The 20,033-nt window shown below is 42.4% G+C and overlaps 1 protein-coding gene across 5 annotated transcripts in view; it reads left to right on the top strand.

Moving 5' to 3' along the window:
- The window catches only part of unc13bb (unc-13 homolog Bb (C. elegans)), a 565,742-nt gene that overhangs the window by 453,590 nt on the left and 92,119 nt on the right, over positions 1 to 20,033 (top strand). For all 5 annotated transcript variants that reach the window (XM_078219471.1, XM_078219470.1, XM_078219469.1 and 2 more), the window contains 7 exons: positions 1,303 to 1,418; positions 5,696 to 5,859; positions 7,319 to 7,469; positions 9,627 to 9,695; positions 11,751 to 11,840; positions 15,762 to 15,896; positions 18,353 to 18,486. In XM_078219471.1, the coding sequence (XP_078075597.1) occupies positions 1,303 to 1,418; positions 5,696 to 5,859; positions 7,319 to 7,469; positions 9,627 to 9,695; positions 11,751 to 11,840; positions 15,762 to 15,896; positions 18,353 to 18,486 (859 nt within the window). The remainder of the gene's footprint in view (positions 1 to 1,302; positions 1,419 to 5,695; positions 5,860 to 7,318; positions 7,470 to 9,626; positions 9,696 to 11,750; positions 11,841 to 15,761; positions 15,897 to 18,352; positions 18,487 to 20,033) is intronic.

Here is a 20,033-nt window from a genome sequence, read left to right as displayed (position 1 = left end):
CATGTTGTGGATGTTCTGGAGTCATGAAAGGGGCTATATAAATGCAAGGATGTTCTTTCTTACCGTAGTCCAATAGTTAAGATAAATTAAAACACTTCTAAATGTGTTGAAATGTTCCATGAATTCCTTTGTTTGGTTGCAAACCCTGTTATGGTACTTGCTCACAATTTCAAATATACTTTGTGAGACATTAATTGAAGCCCCTGGAGTGGTCAGGGACAGAGTCAGGCAGTGCCCATGGGGTGGGGCACTGCCAATCTGGCTTCCTGGCACTACCCACTGGGCACAGGGTGGGGCCTAAGGGGGCAGGGTGTAATGCGATGGGGCCTAATGGGACAGCACCTGAGGGGGGTGCAGGGCCATGGCAAGGGAGGGGGTGGAGCCTCATAGGGGAGGTGGGTAGGGGGGGTGCAGTTGACTAGCCGGGAGATGATGGGGGGGCGGAGGAGTGCAATTTTGGCTGGGGCCATGATTGGGGGGGAGGGTGATTGGCCGAAGTCACGATCGGGGGTGTGGTGGGTGATGTTTGGGGCAATGATCAGGGTGGTGGGGCAGGCAATCTGCCAGGGCGATGATTGGGGTCGGGGGAGGGGGTCTGGTGGGCCACGGATCTCCCAGTACCCTGTGTACAGTACTGTGTACAAAGTATACTGAGAGATTGAGGCACCTCTGCAGTGGCACTTCTCGAGCTCAGGAGCCCCCCCCCCCACTACTTGCGTGATTCACATCATGGCCTCTGTATTGCATAGAGTGCCATAAATTACCATGACTTAACTCACTGAAAAAACTGGTGAGAAAACCTCCCGTTTTCTTGCCCGTTTTACACTTCAAAATTTTTGAGAAAATTCCGCCCATATAGTTGAGGGTTGCATGTCTTTTTCAAAATTTCTATGATATTGTCTTTGAATTTCCCTGACGGATGAGGGGACCGTTTGGTAAGAGAAATGCAGCCTGCCCAATTTTCAGTCCATCAATTATCAAGACAGGATGTGCTAAGCCATCCACAATGATATCATTCTGCTAGAAATATTGAACTGTTCGCTTTTAAGATCACAAAGTCTATTTGCTATTAAGTAATCAGAGCCTCTGATCAATCAAGATTCAATTGTCCTGCAAGCCTTTTAGTTTAGTCTGAGCTATGGCCAAAGTTTAATTGTCTTTGATATTTTAGTTTTATTTCATGGTTGGGAGGTCTTGAAGGTGATTGTCTTTTTCAGCTGAACTTTGCATTGTGGTGATCTATTCATTGATATGAATGTCTATGAGGACAAATATCCTAAGTTAATTTGTTTTCTTTTCTAGAGAAGAGAACAGATAAATCTGCAGTCTCCGGTGCTATTCGACTGCAAATCAGTGTTGAAATCAAAGGTGAAGAGAAAGTCGCTCCCTATCATATCCAGTATACTTGCCTACATGAAGTAAGTTCAGTACATAAGATGTATGGGATATTGAATGATAATAGAAATGAACTGTTACCAGATGCTAATTTTGTAAAGCGATTAATCATGCGTGACCTTATGAATGTATATCACTGAGAACTGGATATAATATCCTTTATAAGATTTAAACGTCAGTAATTTTTTTGTAGACTTCTCGAAGTTTGATACATCATTTGTGTTTAATGTTATTTATATCACAGGATTTAGGTTTCTTTTTAAAGTACTAAATTAAAGAAAACTACACAATGCTGCATATAGTGTCATTATGGCATAACCTGAGAGATCAGAGGCAGGTCAGCAAGTTATTTTTAAGGTCATGTCTAATTTTCTAAATTGAAACATGAACATACAGTGCATTGGAACATTCTCCTTCCACATCTGACATCAGCATTCACATCCAAACAGGATTGATGGACTAGACAGTGTTTGTGTGTCTCTGTCTGTCTTCCTCGTGTGTTCTCTCTCTCCCCCTCGCCACCCTGGCTGTCAATTCACAGCTCATATATGCTCCGAATTTGCCATTCTCACACAGAATATGTAAAGATAGTTAGTGTGAGAAATTAGAGATTTTATACAAGACCTCACATGTTTTGTGTTAAGGTACAGGGAAGGAAATCTTTATTGTACATTGGATCACTAATGTGGGACTGTTAGCTCCTGCCACTATAGGTGCCCAAATTGGAAACATGTCCCATTCCTAGCCACTGGCATCCTTTACTTGAATGAGCACACAATTCATCAAACAACATGAATTCAGAGAGAACATTGAACTTTCTTGAAAATTTGATAAAATGCCTCTGTCATGTGGTGCACCTAAAGCAAGAAGATTGAGAATTAAAGTTATAATGAAGAGGGTGATTTTCCAAACATAGGGCTAATCATTTTGGCCATATTGCAATTGTTCTTTTTATGATATCCATTTTTTATCTGAGTTTTGCCTCACGGAAACGATGAACTTAAATTTCTCAGACTTCCAGTACAAACATTAGAGGAAAGCCTTTGTCTTAAGAGTTGTGAGTCTGTGGAGCTGGTTGAAGACAATAAGAATGAAGTAATATGGGAACCTGGGAATTGGATTTTTTTTAAAAAGGCTTTCATATTTGAAATTTCGTCACAAAGATATATCATTTAATTCACTTTGCAAATGGTGTCCCTCTGTGTGTATGTGTGTGTATATATCGTGGCAGCACGCCCTGCTATTGATCTCTCTCCTTTGGACCGCCTGTGATTTTCCAAAAATGTTTAATTCAGAGTGGATTAGAAGTAAAATCAGCAGTTGTCCCACTGGCTCTGTCGCTTTATTTTGGGAGTAATTGAGCCCCATAGATCACAAATTTGCAGATATAATACCCCTGTTTGTTCAGTTAACTGATCTTAGTTGTGTGGGAAAGGGGGATTTTACAGCTAATTCCATTATTGCTCAGCAATAGTGACTCTCATCAATAGGATTTTTGATTTATCAAGGAAACTGCTGAAGCATAGTTTTCAAATCTTTCAGCGATTCCCTGAAGCATTGGCTGTGATTAACCCAAATTGGCTCGAAGTGCCCATGCCGGTGGGAAAACCAGAGTGTTCCCGACAGTGCAGGCAGTGCCTGTCAGGTGCGGTTCACCCATTTGATAGATACAAATTCATGCATCATGGGAATCACGCCGGCTAGCCTGACTTTTGAGAGGGTGCCCCGATCTCCATGTTCACAAACAGACCCCCCTCTCCCCCAAAAACAGACCGCGTAGATTCAAAAAGAATGTTCCCAATAGTGGAGGAGTCCAGACCTCGGGGTCATAGTTTGAGGATAAGGGGTAAACCTTTTAGAACTGAGGTGAGGAGAAATTTCTTCATCCAGAGGGTGGTGAATGTGTGGAATTCACTACCACAGAATGTAGTTGAGGCCAAAACATCTGATTTCAAGAAGAAATTTGATATAGCTCTAGGGGCTAAAGGGATCCAGGGATATGTGGGGAAGGGGGGATCAGGATATTGAATTTGATGATCAGCCATGATCAAAATGTCTGGCAGAACAGGCTCGAAGGACCGAATGGCCTACTCCTGCTTCTCATTTCTATGTTTCGAAATGGAACACCCCCCGTCCCCGCCGCCCCCCAACCCATTGACTAGTTCCCCTGGTAAATTTAATCTCCATGTCCCCTGGACAGCTGGAAGGCTTCCAGATCATCACAGCAATCCATTCAGTAGAAAGGATTCCCCTTTCTCCAGGATGTGGGAATATCCCTCTCAAGTCCCCTGTCTGAAAGAAGTCACTTCTCCACGGCTGTTTACTCAGCCCTACAGTTTTAACACAGCATTTATTTCACATCTCCGAGCCCTCATCGAAAGCGAAGAGCCTTTGAAATACCTTCAAACCCTCCGGAAACTTTGTTTCCATTCAATTTCAGTTCAGTCTAGTCCTTTTAACTCTCCTTTGATTAACAACTTAATGGTTTTTACTCAGCAGGTAGTCAGCTGTGTTTATTTACCTTTCTCTTTATGCTTGAATGCATCGCAAGTATCCCCAATGTTTACACAAAAGAGTAACTGCAAAGCACTTAGCTGCTTGTTGCAGGATTCCTAGCCTTTGGCCTGCTCTTGTAGCCACAGTATTTATATCTGATTTGATTTATTATTGTCATATGTATTAGTATACAGTGAAAAGCATTGTTTCTTGCGCGCTACGCAGACAAAGCATACCGTACATAGAGAAGGAAAGGAGAGGGTGCAGAATGTAGTGTTACAGTCATGGTTAGGGTGTAGAGAAAGATCAACTTAACATAAGGTAGGTCCATTCAAAAGTCTGATGGCAGCAGGGATGAAGCTGTTCTTGAGTTGGCTGGTACGTCACCTCAGACTTTTGTATCTTTTCCCGAAGGAAGAAGATGGAAGGGAGTATATATGGGATGTGTGGGGTCTTTGATTCTGCTGACTGCTTTTCCGAGGCAGCGGGAAGTGTAGACAGAGTCAATGGATGAGAGGCTGGTTTGCTTCATTAACAACCCTTACTTATATGGCTAATCCTCTTCAGTTTCTGGTCAATGGTTACCCCAGGATGTTGATAGTGGGGGGATTTAGCGTTGCTAATGCAGTTGAATATCAAGGGGCAATGGTTAGATTCTCTCCTGTTAGAGATGGTCATTACCTGACACTTGTGTGGCATGAATGTTTCTTACCACGTGTCAACCTAAGACTGGATATATATTGTCCAGGTTTGGTGTGTTTGGACATGGACTGCTTCAGTATCTGAGGAGACATGAATGGTGCTGAACATTGGTGATTGCTGTGACTTATGAAAACACCTTTGAAAGCATTGAGAGAGTTGTTCTGTTTCCAAGTCATCAACCTGAAATGTTAACTCGGTTTCCCTCTCCACAGATGTTGCTTGACCTGCTCAATATTTTTTTCATCATTTTCTGTTTTTATTTTAGATATCCATACTATTTTGCTTTGGTTGTGTGAGAAAGGTGGCAAGGTGGAGGGAACAAGATGAAGAATTCCACAGCTCAGGAGCATAATGATATAAAGCATAGCCACTGGTAGTGGAGCAAAGGAGTAAGGAGACAGAAGTACAATTTTAGAGGAGTGTAGGATCTGTACGGGAATGTAAAGCAGGAGGAGGTAAAAGTGGGACAAGACCATGGAGAGATAAGTAAGCTGGGTCTTTGAAATCACAGGCAATGGATGGCCAGTAGAGTTTGGAGAGGATGGGGATGATGAGAATGTGGAAAAAAATGCTTGTGGGGGTTCATCTCTGGCACTTTGGATAAGTTTTTATGTGATACTCGATAGAAAGGTACTAGAGAAGATGAATCTTGATTTGATGAAGGAATGGATGAGTCCTTCTGCAGCAGAAGGGCAGCAATGGCTATGGAGGCAGGCAATGCTTCAAATCAATAAGCTACTAGGAAAACGTTTATTGTAATTTTATCTCATGCAGCTGACTGGTAGTGACAAGGGCATGTCCAAGGGCATAATTGCTAAGATTGAGACAAATATTTCACATACCTCTGAGCCATTTCCTTTTTATCCTCTTCCCATGAAAGGGAATATTATGGTGATCCACTTCAATTATTTATGGCAAAATATTGCAACTGTAACAACTTGGGAATGGCATCATGGAACTTCACTAAGTGTCATGGATGCTGCAACTGTTTTTTTAAACACTCTTCTTACAGTCAACAGTAGGGTATGAGTGGAAAATGATCAATGCTCTGGATTACTTGCTGTGCTTTCGAATGCTGCTTCTCATCATTCCTCTTTTGCAGAACCTCTTCCACTCTCTGACAGACCTTCAGAGTAGTGGGGTTGTAAAGATACCAGATGCAAAAGGTGACGATGCATGGAAGGTTTATTTTGATGAAACTGCACAAGAAATAGTAGATGAGTTTGCAATGCGTTATGGAATAGAATCCATTTACCAAGCAATGACGTAAGTTTTAAAACACAATTTTTAGGAAGACTATTGATAACTTACAGAAGAAAGAAAACCTGAGTGTTTATGTTTATGACCAAACAGCGCGATAAATAGAATAAGATTACAATGGAATTCGACTTAAATGAGATTGAGTAGTTCAACAGTTATGTTATGGCATGCATCTCAATGATAGCCTGAGAACAGAGATTAGCCCTGACCTTTACTCGGGACTAATATCAATGCACACAGGTGGCAAACACTCTTGGCCTTGGCAGAATGGCCCAGGCAGTCTGAAATCCAAAGCCCTACATACAGCACCTAGTTAGTTGCCCACCGCAAATTGGGAGGAAATGGCAGCTAGCCAGCAAATAGAATGCCATGTGGCAAGAGGTTGGCACCAGGGACCAAAGTCACAGGGAGGGGTATTTGGAAGGATCCCAGTACTGGATGATGGAGAGCCTGAAAACAAGAGGCCTAAACTTTCCTTGTGTGAAGCCTTTCTTGTCCCAGAAGGAAAGTAGATTGGAAAGCCTTACCTGCATGGTGCTCTTGTGGCCCTGTCTCTTCTCCCCAGTGGCAGACCACAGTGGCTTCACTAGGTAGCAGATGAAACCTCATGACAGTCTGCATATTTAAAGAAGGACTCCACCGTTTTCCAGTGGGTGTCCTTCCTGCCTTCTCAAAACAGCAGTTAAAATGAGATTTTGACTGGTTAGTCTTCTAGACTATTTTATCCTCCCGTCCACCTGGTTTTTGCCAAGTAAACTAGGTTAGAATTACTTTTAGCTTTTGACCTAACAGATATGAATAATATAATTACTTGAATGTTATTGTGTGATTTTTTTCTTTCTGCAATTTTTAAGTTTTTTTGTGAGTGGAGTTACTATCCAATATTTGTAAATCGACTAACACAACGCAAAGGATTTACAGAGCAGACATTTCAAATTGAAATAGCCGAAAGAAGGCTATGAACTTCAGAGTGAACTATGAGATGTTTTAAAGTTTATTTATCACCGTCACAAGTAGGCTTACATTAACACTGCAATGAAGTTACTGTGAAAATCCCCTAGTCGCCACACTCCGGCGCCTGTTCGGATACACTGAGGGAGACTTTTAGCATGGCCAATGCACCTAACCAGCACAAGTACAAATGTTGGCAATCTAAAATAAAAACATTTTCTGAGATAAGAAACATTAATGTGTCACACAGACATCTTCCATCAGAACCGACGTGCTGATCGTCTTTACCTGAAATGTTAACCTATTTTCAGATACCAACTGACATTGTTTTTTATGATAATTTTGTTTTTATCTTAAAACTAAAGATTAGATTTTTTTTATCATCATGGGTTACAAATACAGACTTTGCTGGAGATATTTGAAAAATTTCACAGTAAACTCAAAATCTTTTCTGTTTCCACTGTAAGTGAGTACTAAATACTAAATGCCTAACTGTATGCTTCTGCCATTGCAGGCATTTTGCTTGTTTGTCTTCTAAATACATGTGCCCTGGAGTGCCAGCAGTAATGAGTACCTTGTTAGCTAATATCAATGCATACTATGCACACACCACTGCCTCTACCAATGTATCTGCCTCTGATCGCTTCGCTGCTTCAAACTTTGGGGTATGTTTTTTCACACAGTTCCCTTAGATGTTTATGTCACTTATTTTTATTTACATTTTCATCAGCTGTTTTCCTCCCAGTCTGTGTTTCTATCCCATATTTATACATCGTTTAGAATCAGGGGTGATCAAGCAGGCATCTTGTTCCAGGGTGCTCCGAGAGCTAGCCAGTTACAGGTCTGGGAGAACAGAACAAGATGACTTGCCTTTGCTATTTGTTCCTCTCCTGATTTCCATATACAGTTTTTCTGAAACAGTCTGGTTGAGATGGAGAGGTTATTGGGCGGGATCATCCCAAAAATGCAGTGTTGACTCAGGTGTGAAAACTCTCGTGAAGCTTGCAGGCTTTTCTCACCGTACTGAACAAGACTATGACACGACACATTTTAAAACGAGAATCAGTCAGTCAGCTGGAGGGCTGAACCTACAGAAGCCGGCAAGGCCAGGAAATAGATCCTCCCCCCCGCCACCCAAGCCTTGGGGCATTTATTCCACAATATGAAGATTGGGGCACCCCCCCATCATGCAAACATTGGGGTGACCTGATCACCCCCCTCCCTCCTGACAGGCTTCGGAGCGGCCTCCTTCCCTCATCACTGGCAGCGCAACCCCTCGTTCATCAGAGGATCCAGTCTCTCTCCTCATCATAGGCTCTGACCCCCTTCCTTATTCCTTGTACCAGTTTCGCTCCTCATCACAGGGCTCCGGTCCCCTTCCTCATCACTGGTACTGCACCCCTCCTCATCGTAGGCATTGCTGCCACCCCCCTTCACATGCTCCCGTCCCAACACCCACCCCCAACGCCCCAGCTCAACTATGGGTGGCACAGTGGTTAGCATTGCTGCCTCACAGCACCAGGGACCCGGGTTCAATGCCCGACTTGGGTGACTGTCTGTGTGGAGTTTGCACGTTCTCCCCATGTCTGTGTGGGTTTCCTCTGGGTGCTCCTGTTTCCTCCCACAGTCTAAAGATGTGTGGGTTAGGTTGATTGGCCATCCTAAATTGCCCCTTAGTGTCAGGGGGACTAGCTAGGGTAAATGCATGGGACTATGGGAATTGGGCCTGGGTGGGATTGTGGTCGGTGCAGACTTGATGGGCCAAATGGCCTCCTTCAGCACTGTATGATTCTATAGGGCTTCCCAGAGGGTCCGCTCTTGGCACTGCCACCCTGGCACTTGAACTCTGGCCCTGCCAGATTGGCACTGCCTGGCCATGTCCTGCACCACTATACCTCTCTGCGTGGTCATCACGGCTGGTTTTTGTTTCTGAAAACCAGAAGTGATTCATGCCTGCGTGACGTCACACCAGGTGAGAACACACGATGAGGATGGAAGCAGCAGTGTTAAACTTGTTAATCATATTTAAATTTATCGTAAAATATGCTAATCAGGTTGAACCTGATCGCGTCATCGGCAGGGCGAGAAAAATGATGCCCGGGATTCTTGCCAGCACAAATCGTGTTTTTGGCGTCTTATTAAATTTAGCGACCTTCGCTGGATTTGCGCCTGTGGACAGCACTGCCGCTAAATCGCGGCCACTGTGTGGGACGTCACATTATGTGTCACTTGTGCTTCACTTTGCTATCTGTGTTCTAAATAACATATATACTTTGTAAGTTTTCATTACTATAACCTTAAGAATAAGTCAGCAGCTTGTGAATGTTATGTAACTTGATATTAAGGTTATATTTAGAAAATTATTTGTTTTTTCTTCTGTAGACTGCTTATGTTGCAAATTGCATTAAACAGTGTATTTTACATTAGGCTACTGATTCATTAACTGCCATTTAGCAACTGTTAGGTGCACTAATTCGTATTATTAAAACCTTTAACAATAACTAGGTGCTGAGAAGGATGAGAACATGAGCCATATTTATACTTTTGTTCAAAAGTGATGAAAAACAATGCAAAATGGAAAATGTTTACATACTAATTTGGCAAATGAAAAGGAAAATAGTAAAAAGCATTTTCAAAAAAATGGAAAGAGGATGAGTAAAGTAGTTAAAAAGTAATTAGGTTTCCAAATATGCTGCCAGGCAATAACTTGAGAACACTTCCAACATGTTCTGTCTATTGTAGATAATGGCTTTTAATAGCGAGAATTTTTCATGTTTGTACAAGAACAATTCTAATAAGTTCTATCTGTTTTGACAAATCAGAAAGAAAGGTTTGTGAAACTGCTTGACCAACTACACAATTCTCTTCGCATTGACCTCTCCATGTATAGGGTGAGTGCAAATGGTGTTACCTACCTAATGAATATAAAATTGTAAAATACTGCGTAGTGATTTCCTCAGTAAATCCTGCATCTTTTCTTGGTAATCCACTGTGACAGAGGAACAGAAAATATGAGGCACAGCTTGAAACTATGTACCATCATTACCTATGGCATTATAAATCAGAGCATTTCAGTTGAGCTGATACTGGGTGGTACAGTGGTTCGCACAGTTGTGTCACAGCACCAGGAACCTGGGTTTGATTCCAGTCTTGGGTGACTGTCTGGAGTTTGCATGTTCTCCCCATGGTCTGCGTAGATATTATTGAATACCTTGGGAGAAAATTTGATACTGGGCAAAAATGTACTGAAAGTTGTTCATGAATTTACATTATTGAAGAAGGCAGTTATACATATTGAAGTTCATACCATTCCAGGATACAACCATGTATTTTCTAATGTTGGGCTGTCAATTCAAATCTGATTAGTCAGGGCATTTAGGCTTGGTCTTCCATTCAGAGAGTTTAGTTTGTTAGAAAGATGCCTCTGATTGCCTCCTGCCTTATGTTTTACCCTTGTCACAGCTCTGATCGATTTTCTTAGGTCAGGTGTTATTTGTCATGTAGGACAGGATCCCAGTCACTAAGAAGAAGCGTATTGTTGTGTCACTGCAGCATTTGAAGAAGCAGTCAGTTATTTAAAGGGACGGAAGAGATTTCCAGGTGGAAAAGGCCTAAGAACATGAGTCTTTGTGACTGAAATAAAGGGAGAGGAAGCTTTCTCTGAGCCAGAGGTGTCCATCAGGTGCCTTTGGGGCCAGAACTCCAGTACTGGACCTTCCCCTCTCTTCTATCAAGCAATCTAGGGAAATGCCTGTAAAAAAAGAATGAGCAAGAGGAAAATGGGCCAAGTTACTTGGATGCACCTTCTCAGGGAAATTTACACCTTGTGATTGGAGAAGAGATAGCCAGTGGTAGTCCCAGCACTGGGAGAAGAAAATCCAGGAAGCAGCAATGGGCCTCATCCTGCTGTTCCATTGATATCCCAGCCAATTTGGGGTGGACAGGAGAAAAAAAAATCCAGCTCTCTTAGAATTAGCTTAACTTTTTGTTTTATAATATTGTCAAATCTTGCAAGGATTGGCAATCACAGGGGGTAGCCCAACAAAAGTTGAAACTTCCTGGTCAATTCCTACGGAGTCCTTGCATTGGGACTTCCCAGTGCATCTTCCAGGGTACAACTATCTGGAGACTGGGAGACTTGGATCATCATGGTGAAAATATATGAATATGGATGACTTATTTTCAGTCAGGTGGTATTAAGGCAAAAATAATTTTCATATGGTAGTTCCTAACTCTTTGGTTAATGGAGAGTATGTATAAGAAAATGAAATACCATGTAGAATGATGTGATTTATTTCCTTTGGATTGTTTTGGATCAGAGCTCTAATTGTATGTCAATTAAACCAGAGCTCGATTTCACATCATAATGAGTAATTATTTTCAATAAGAAAGTGATTTTTTATCATTTTCTTTTATGCGTTCATGGGAAGCAGGCATCACAGGCTGGGCCAGCATTTAATGCCCAACTCTCAGGACATTTAAGAGTCAACCAAATTGGTTAGGATCTGGAGTTACATGGAGGTCAGACCAGGTGAGGACAGCAGATTTCCCTTCTGCTGTGGTGGGATTCAAACTCAGGTCCCCAGAGCATTACCCCGGGTTTCTGGGATACTAGTCCAGCGACAATGCCATTACACCACTGCCTCCCTCATATTCCACCTCAGTCAACGTGCACTCATTGTTACTGAAATAAATTGGGGTATCTTGTTTTGTTCTGTCTCAAGATATAAGGTAAGTTATTCAGCAGAAAATGAAATCTTCCTCAAGGGTTAAGGAATCCAGAATGAGTCATGGTTTATGTATTGAAAATTGAATAGCATGTGGAAAATGACCTAAAGATTTAACATGCATTTTAAAAAGTGTAATTTCAAGTTCATGTTTTATTCGTCTCAATTTGAAATATTAAAAAATATTCAGAGAATTTGAACGCCTGTTTTATTTAACAGAACAATTTCCCAGCAAGTAGCCCTGAGCGATTGCAAGATCTAAAATCCACAGTTGATCTCCTGACCAGTATAACCTTCTTCAGAATGAAGGTATTCTCTTTCTACAGTCATTATATTGTGCACATTTTATAATATTTAAACAATGAATAATAGTTTCAAATTCTTAAGGGAAGAAAATAAGTCTGCTTGATGGTTCTGTGCTTTTCTTTAATAACTTTCATTTTTTATATTTTCTCCCCTTTTTGGACTTCATTCTGCTGTGGTTTTGTAATTTTATTTCTTGTGTGTGATGAATTTCTTAGAAAATTTCCCTTTCTCTTCTGTCTCCTCTTTCCTCTGTCTCCACTTCAATTCTTGTAGCATCCTCCTCTTTCCCCTCTTTCAATTCTCTCTCTCTCCTTCCTTTTCTCTTCCCTCTTCCCCCCCCCCCTTTCCATTCCCCTCACACTCTCTCTCCCTTCTCTTTCTACCCCTCTCTCTGTACCTCTTCTATCTTCCCTGCTCTTTTAAGCACTCCCTGTTTTCTCCACTTTCCTTCCACAACCCCTATGAGTTATGCTCCTCCTCCCAATTCCTTCTCTTTTCTGTGTCCCCTCCACAAATATGCAGTGTCACACTTTATAAACTGTTTTGAATCTCTCACATGCTTCACAGCTAACATTTAGGTATTCAAATGAAGTATAATTAAATTAAAAAAGATTATGTTCCTGTTCAATGAGATGTATTTTTGCTGGTTAAAAATTACGAAGTGTTTTTATAAAGGATTTTTTGTTTGTTTCTGTGGCTGCTGGTTCTGCTTATCGTTAAAAATTCTCTTTCCTGGATTGAGTTGAGTCAACTGTTCTAGCTTCTGCTGCTGCTCCCAATATTGCAAGCTCTTGCTTGTATATGTTCCTTGCACCCACTCTCTTTTTTGGAACTATCCCACGAAATTACCTTTCGCCCTCTACAACTCCCTCAAGTTCACTGTTCTTGTATAAAAGTTGGGGTCTGATGTTGCAGATGTATAGAACGTTGGTTCGGCCGCATTTGGAATACTGCGTCCAGTTCTGGTCGCCACACTACCAGAAGGACGTGGAGGCTTTGGAGAGAGTACAGAGGAGGTTTACCAGGATGTTGCCTGGTATGGAGGGGCTTGGTTATGAGGAGAGATTGGGGAAACTGGGGTTGTTCTCCTTGGAAAGACGGAGGATGAGGGGAGACTTAATAGAGGTGTATAAAATTATGAAAGGCATAGATAGGGTGAACGGTGGGAAGCTTTTCCCCGGGTCGGTGGTGACGTTCACGAGGGGTCATAGGTTCAAGGTGAAGGGGGGGAGGTTTAACACAGATATCAGAAGGACATATTTCACACAGAGGGTCGTGGGGGCCTGGAATGTGTTGCCGGGCAAGGTGGTGGAGGCGGACACACTGGGAACGTTTAAGACTTATCTAGACAGCTATATGAACGGAGTGGGAATGGAGGGATACAAAAGAGTGGTCTAGTTTGGACCAGGGAGCGGCGCGGGCTAATTGTTCCTTGTTTCTCGTTTCAAGGCTTCATTCTATGATCATCTTGCTGGTGCCAGTACAGAGCGAGACTGCGGATAGTTGGGAACCTGTCTCGGGGGCAGGGAATTCATATGGTGTTCGTGGAAGTGGAAATGACTAGGGTTGGGAAGCATTTTCCGATCAGGGCCATTGTGATCTCCTGGACTCGTTTCGATCGCCTCAGGGGGTCGGAGAGGAATTTCCCAGATTTTTTTTTTCCCCATATTGGCCCTGGGATTTTTCACTCTGGGTTTTCGCCTCTCCCTGGAGATCACATGGTCTGGAATGGGGGGGTGGGGGTAAGTTAATAGGTTGTAATGAACAAAGCATCGTAGCTGTGAGGGACAGCTCGGTGGATAGGATATTGGTATGTAGATAGGCTGGAAAATTGGGCGGGGATCCTGGATTCAGGATTCAATCCTGGACCGGGGAGCGGCGCGGGCTTGGAGGGCCGAAGGGCCTGTTCCTGTGCTGTATTGTTCTTTGTTCTTTGTTCTTTGTTGTGTTTCACTTTCCCTGTAGCTCACTCCTTTGCTGTTATACCTGATCTGCCAGTGTGCATTGCTAAAATCTGAGACCACTATATTCTTCTGCTGAATCCCTGGTTCAAACTCTTCTCATTCAATGTTAACTCTCCACTACTCCTTGGCCCTATGATTTCCCTAAACAATGTCCAGCAGCACGCATCCTCCACTCAGCATACTCTACACTTTGAAGAGTTCCCAAACTCACTTCGGCATTTGGCTCCAAACCTTGGACATTGGTCCAGAAATACTCCAAGCTGATTCTTGCCTGCAAGTCAAATTTCATTCCACCACTGGACCTCAGACTTTAACTTTGTACTCCTTCGTACCATTTTTCCCTGTCCACCATTGCTGATGAAGAAAAATCTGTCCTTATCTGTGCTATCCTCTGCATCTTGAATTTCCTCCATATTAATTTGTGTACGTGTTATGTTCTGTGCTCTGGTTCCAAGTCCATTATTTCTTGCTCCTTTTTTTCCTCTTGACTTGACTGAGGCTTTTCTCTCCTGTCACTCGGCCAAGTTAATTTCTATTTCTCTCATGTAAGGTACATTGCCTTCCTTCCAATCCCCAATTTTACTCAACACTACTCCACCTGCTGATGCCTCAGGCTTCAATTCCCCTGTGGTAAACTCATAGCTGTCCTCTGTGCCCTTAGTTAAAGTTGAAAGTTAAAGTTTATTTATTAGTCACAGGTAGGCTTACCATAGAACCATAGAACCATAGAAAATTACAGCTCAGAAACAGGCCTTTTGGCCCTTCTTGTTTGTGCCGAACCATTTTTTGCCTAGTCCTTACATTAACACTGCAATGAGATTACTGTGAAAATCCCCTAGTCACCACATTCCGGTGCCTGTTCGGGTACGCTGCGGGTACAATGCACCTATTGGTATTATTCAAAGACTGCTTCAAAGCAGTTTTGGCTGTTGCATTGTGCACAGCAATCCTAACTGTCCTTTGCCCCTCTCCTACAACCCAGCACACCCGCTGGGTACTGAACTCACTTACCTTCCTATTCCACTCACCCATCCTATGCCCTTTTAGACTCTGCTTTTAGCTCAATAAAACTGCCCTGACCACATTTCTCTCCTGAATTCCATTTATTCACAAAACAAGCCCTTGTTGCCTGTCTGCTTACTGTAGACAATTGCATTGACATTATGGCTTTCATCGAATCTTGACTCTCAAGTGGCAAAACCTTGCCCTTCACTGAGTCCTGGTCTGACTGCAGTTCCCGTCATCTATCCCATCCAAGCCACAATTATGGTGGTGTGGCTCTTGTCAGCAAATTACACCTTTGTCTCTCTCTCTCTCTCTCTCTAGTCCTTCGGCACCTTCTCCTCTTGAGAGCTGGACTGTGACTGCAAAAAAGGGTAGTACTCACCTAATCTGGATCTTGCCTTAAGTTTCTCATCCTGATCTGGATTTTGCACAATTGTGCTAAATATTCAAAGCAATTTCAGGGCTTGGATATGTGAGGATATGTAACTAACACTGTTTCTATCTGCCTTTTGGCAGTTTTGTTGTGTGCTGTGGAGAGCTGCATGATAGCATCCTGTCTAATTTCCAGTTGACAACACATCAAACCACCTAAGGACTCTTAGATTTGAGAAATAAGTCTTTATTGGTCCTCACTGTAGGGTGTACCAAGCCAGTTTTTAATGTCACAATATGAGTATTTTGGCAAGTATGACTTTATAGTCCAGTAATGTGACAGCTACAACTGTGCCCAGCTCCACATGAAGTAATCCCTGCAGTCATTTGATTTATATTTCACTATAACATTGCTACTGTCTTTTTGGTTGAACTGAATTTAATTAAAAATGTTAAATATCAATGTATTTATTTCTTTTTTACCTCTAATTATATTTGAACCTGGTACAAATATTCATTTCTAGGATACAGTATTCGAACACAATAAAAGAAGTGAAATGTCTATAATCTTTTCCTTATTTAGGTGCAAGAATTGCAGAGCCCACCTCGAGCCAGTCAAGTGGTGAAGGACTGTGTGAAAGCTTGCCTCAATTCTACGTATGAATATATTTTCAATAACTGCCATGAACTATACAGTCGAGAATATCAGACTGACCCAGTAAGTGACAAATTTAATAATCACTTTGCAAGCCTATAAAAGGTTCCAAAATTTTTTTTTAAGTTTAAAGATTTGCGAGGCATTTAGTGTTAAGGCTACAATTCTCACTTCACTGCACCAAGGCATTGTGACCTCAGAGGCAAATTGAGAAACTAAATGTATACAGCATGCATAAATAAGTGGAGTAAAGTCATTCCGGTCAGCTTGCAAAACAGATGGCAAAAGTACTAGTGACCCAGCTAAAATCAATAAAGAATGTGTCAGCTATGTTACCTCCCTCTCCACCTTGGAGATTAGGGCAGAAAGCAAAATGATTACTAGCTGGCTGCCCATCTCCTTCCTGAGAAAAGCTCACCTTCATGCATCAATGTTCAATAGATATTGAATGCACACTTACAAGAACAGGATTATTTGCAGCATTTGATAAAAGCAAATTACTGCGGATGCTGGAATCTGAAACCAAAAGAGAAAACGCTGGAAAATCTCAGCAGGTCTGGCAGCATCTGTAAGGAGAGAAAAGAGCTGACATTTCGAGTCCAGATGACACTTTGTCAAGAGTATTTGCAACTATCTTCAACCAGATATCTTTGAGTGTGGGAGGAAACCGGAGCACCTGGAGGAAATCCACGCAGATACAGGGGGAATGTGCAATCTCCACACAGTGAACCAAGCCGGGAATCGAACCTGGCTCCCTGGAGCTGTGAGGCAGCAGTGCTAACCACTGTGCCACCATGCCGCCCTGAATAGGGATGTTTTACTACAATTGTATAGGGCATTGGTGAGGCCATACCTGGAGTATTGTGTGCAGTTTTGGTGTCCTTATCTGAGGAAGGATGTCCTTGCTATAGAGGGAGTACAGTGAAGGTTTACTAGACTAAAGCCTGGGATAGCAGGTCTGTCATATGAGGAGATACTATGTCGGTTAGGGTTACATCCATTGGGGTTTAGAAGGGTGAGAGGGGATCTCAAAGAAACTTACAAAATTCTAACAGAGTGACACAAGGTAGATTCAGAAAGAATGTTCCCAAAGGTGGGGGAGTCCTGAACTAGGGGTCATAGTTTGAGGATAAGGGATAAACCTTTTCGAACTGAGGTGAGAAATTTCTTCACCCAGAGGGTGGCGAATGTATGGAGTTCACTACCACAGAATGTAGTTGAGGCCAAAACATTGTCTGATTTTAAGAAGAAATTAGATATAACTCTTGGGGCTAAAGGAATCAAGGGATATGGGAGGAACCGGGAATCAGGATATTGAATTCGATGATCAGCCATGATCAAAATGATTAGCGGAGGGGGCTTGAAGGGCCGAATGGTCTACTCCTGCTTCTAGCTTCTATGTCTCTATGCATTGGGATACAGTGAAAAGTACTGTTTCTTGCATGCTATACAAAGCATACCGTTCATCGAGTACATGGGGAGAAGGAAAGGGGAGGGTGCAGAGCAGCAAGCTGAGAGCCAGATGCCTGTCCTCAATAGATCATGGGCTCACCAGCAACCAATTATGAGGCTGCTGCCACTACTATATCTGCCACAGGTACCGACACTCGCCCACACGCAAACTTGGGACCCTTATTTGCTCCCAATGTTGGGACTTACCCCCCCGCTGATAAAATCCCAGCCATCACTTCAATTCAGCCACAAGAGCAAGAACAACAACTTGTATTACAGCGTTTTTAATCTGTTAAACATTCCAAGGTGCTTCAGAGGAAAATGGTCAGCAAGAAAATGGTCAGAGTATAAACTTTGCTTTAAACAGCTAGATATAGAATATAGCTCTGCAATTTTTTTATTGTCTATAATCAAACCAAACTGTTCTCCCCAAAAAAAATAGATAGCCATATAGTGTAATTTTGATTTGGTGGTAGTTAATTCTCTTGACCGTATTTTTAAGAAAATAATCGCAGTAACTGAACTTAGTTTCGAGGTCCAATACCTGCTCTGTGCAAATCACTCATCTTAGTGAGAATGGTGAAATTAGTTTTGGCTCACCAGCATTTGGGAATGGAAAATCACCCAGTGCTCGTGTTCCTGGTAACCATCCTCAATTGAAGTGCCCACGTGATGACAGAATTGGTTGTAATGTTTTTTCTCATTCTTTCACGGCATGTGAGCATCGCCGGCTAGGCCAGCATTTGTCATTAATCCCTACTTACCTAAGGTGGTGGTGAATCACTGTAATCCATGTGGTGTAGGCATACCCACAGTGGAATAGAATCAGTGTTGTTTAGGTCTGTATATGCAGAATGGCCAAGAAGCTATATCCTCAGCGAGTATGGAAAGAAGGGCAAAAATTGGTAGCATTTAAAGAAAAACTTCTTTCCTTATTATGCTGCCAACCTTAGTATTGAGCTATGGAAAACAGTGTTAAAGTGCAACTAATTAGTTGACAAGTTTCAGCTATACATTTTGTCAGGTTTTCAGTGTTTTGAATGTTGTACGTGTTTATTTTTTCACAGAACAAAAAGCAAGAGCTGCCTCCTGAGGAGCAGGGACCCAGTATAAAGAATTTGGATTTCTGGCCAAAACTCATCACTCTGATAGTCTCCATTATTGAAGAGGATAAGAATTCATACACGCCAGTCCTTAATCAGTAAGCAGGACTCACTATAATAATTCATGTGGAATGAAACAATTTAATCTCCTGAGCTGAGATGCTGATGGATCAAGTACATTTTGGGCATTGCATGAAAAATGAAAGTGATCTGGGGATCTAAATTGAAGGAATTTTAACAATGCACTGTGGCAGAGGGTAGCGCAAATTCGATGTTAGGATGTTTGGAAAGGTCAATACTGAGTTGACATACTGAGGTAATTCAGTCATATTGTAAATCGTTGGCGCAACCACACTTCGAATGCCGAATAAGTATACAGGTCTGGTCCGAATAGTTCAATAAGGATGTGGCAGCTAGTGTAATAGTACAGAAGTGAGCAAACAAAATAATTGACAGAAATTAGGGATTGTATTCTGAGGAAAGATGATGGAACTTGGGCATATTCTCACTGGAAAAGAGAAAGTTGAGATATGATATAATTGTTGTTAAAAGAATTTGAAAAAAGAATAAATAATAAATAACAAGCTGTTTCATCTCGTCCAGAATAATAGAACATAGAAACCTAAGCTTTAAGAAAGTTCAGTTCTGAACTAATCTGTAGAAATGTTGACCCTCATATTGAAAGGGACGTGGTCAGAAATTGGAGCAATCATGGGACAGTTTTGAGAACAAAGAACAGTACAGCACAGGAAACAGGCCCTTCGGCCCTCCAAGCCTGCGCCACTCATTGGTCCAACTAGACCATTCGTTTGTATCCCTCCATTCCCAGGCTGCTCATGTGACTTACCTGCTCAGGATGTTGCCTGGTATGGAGGGTCTTAGCTATGAGGTAAGTCTTAAACGATGCCAGCGTGTCTGCCTCCACCACCCTACTTGGCAGTGCATTCCATGCCCCCACCGCTCTCTGGGTAAAAAAGTCCCTCTGATATCTGAGTTATACCTCGCCCCTCTCATCTTGAGCCCGTGACCCCTCGTGATCGTCACCTCCGACCTGGGAAAAAGCTTCCCACTGTTCACCCTATCTATACCCTTCATAATTTTGTACACCTCGATTAGGTCTCCCCTCATTCTCCATCTTTCCAGGGAGAACAACCCCAGTTTACCCAATCTCTCCTCATAGCTAAGACCCTCCATACCAGGCAACATTCTGGTAAACCTTCTCTGCTCTCTCTAAAGCCTCCACTTCCTTCTGGTAGTGCAGCGACCAGAACTGGACGCAGTACTCCAAATGTGGCCTAACCAGCGTTCTATGCAGCTGCAACATCAGACTCCAGCTTTTATACTCTATACCCCGTCCTATAAAGGCAAGCATACCATATGCCTCCTTCACCACCACCTCCACCTGTGCTGCCACCTTCAAGGATTTGTGGACTTGCACACCTAGGTCCCTCTGTGTTGCTATACTCTTGATGGCTCTGCCATTTATTGTATAACTCCCCCCTACATTATTTCTTCCAAAATGCATCACTTCGCATTTATCTGGATTAAATTCCATCTGCAATTTCTCCACCCAATTTTCCAGCCTATCTATATTCCGCTTTATTGTCCGACAATGTTCATCACTATCCGCAAGTCCAGCCATCTT

This window comes from Mustelus asterias, chromosome 1 (assembly GCF_964213995.1).
Source record: "Mustelus asterias chromosome 1, sMusAst1.hap1.1, whole genome shotgun sequence".
NCBI classification, from domain to species: domain Eukaryota; kingdom Metazoa; phylum Chordata; class Chondrichthyes; order Carcharhiniformes; family Triakidae; genus Mustelus; species Mustelus asterias.
This window is presented reverse-complemented; position numbering and strand designations above follow the sequence as displayed.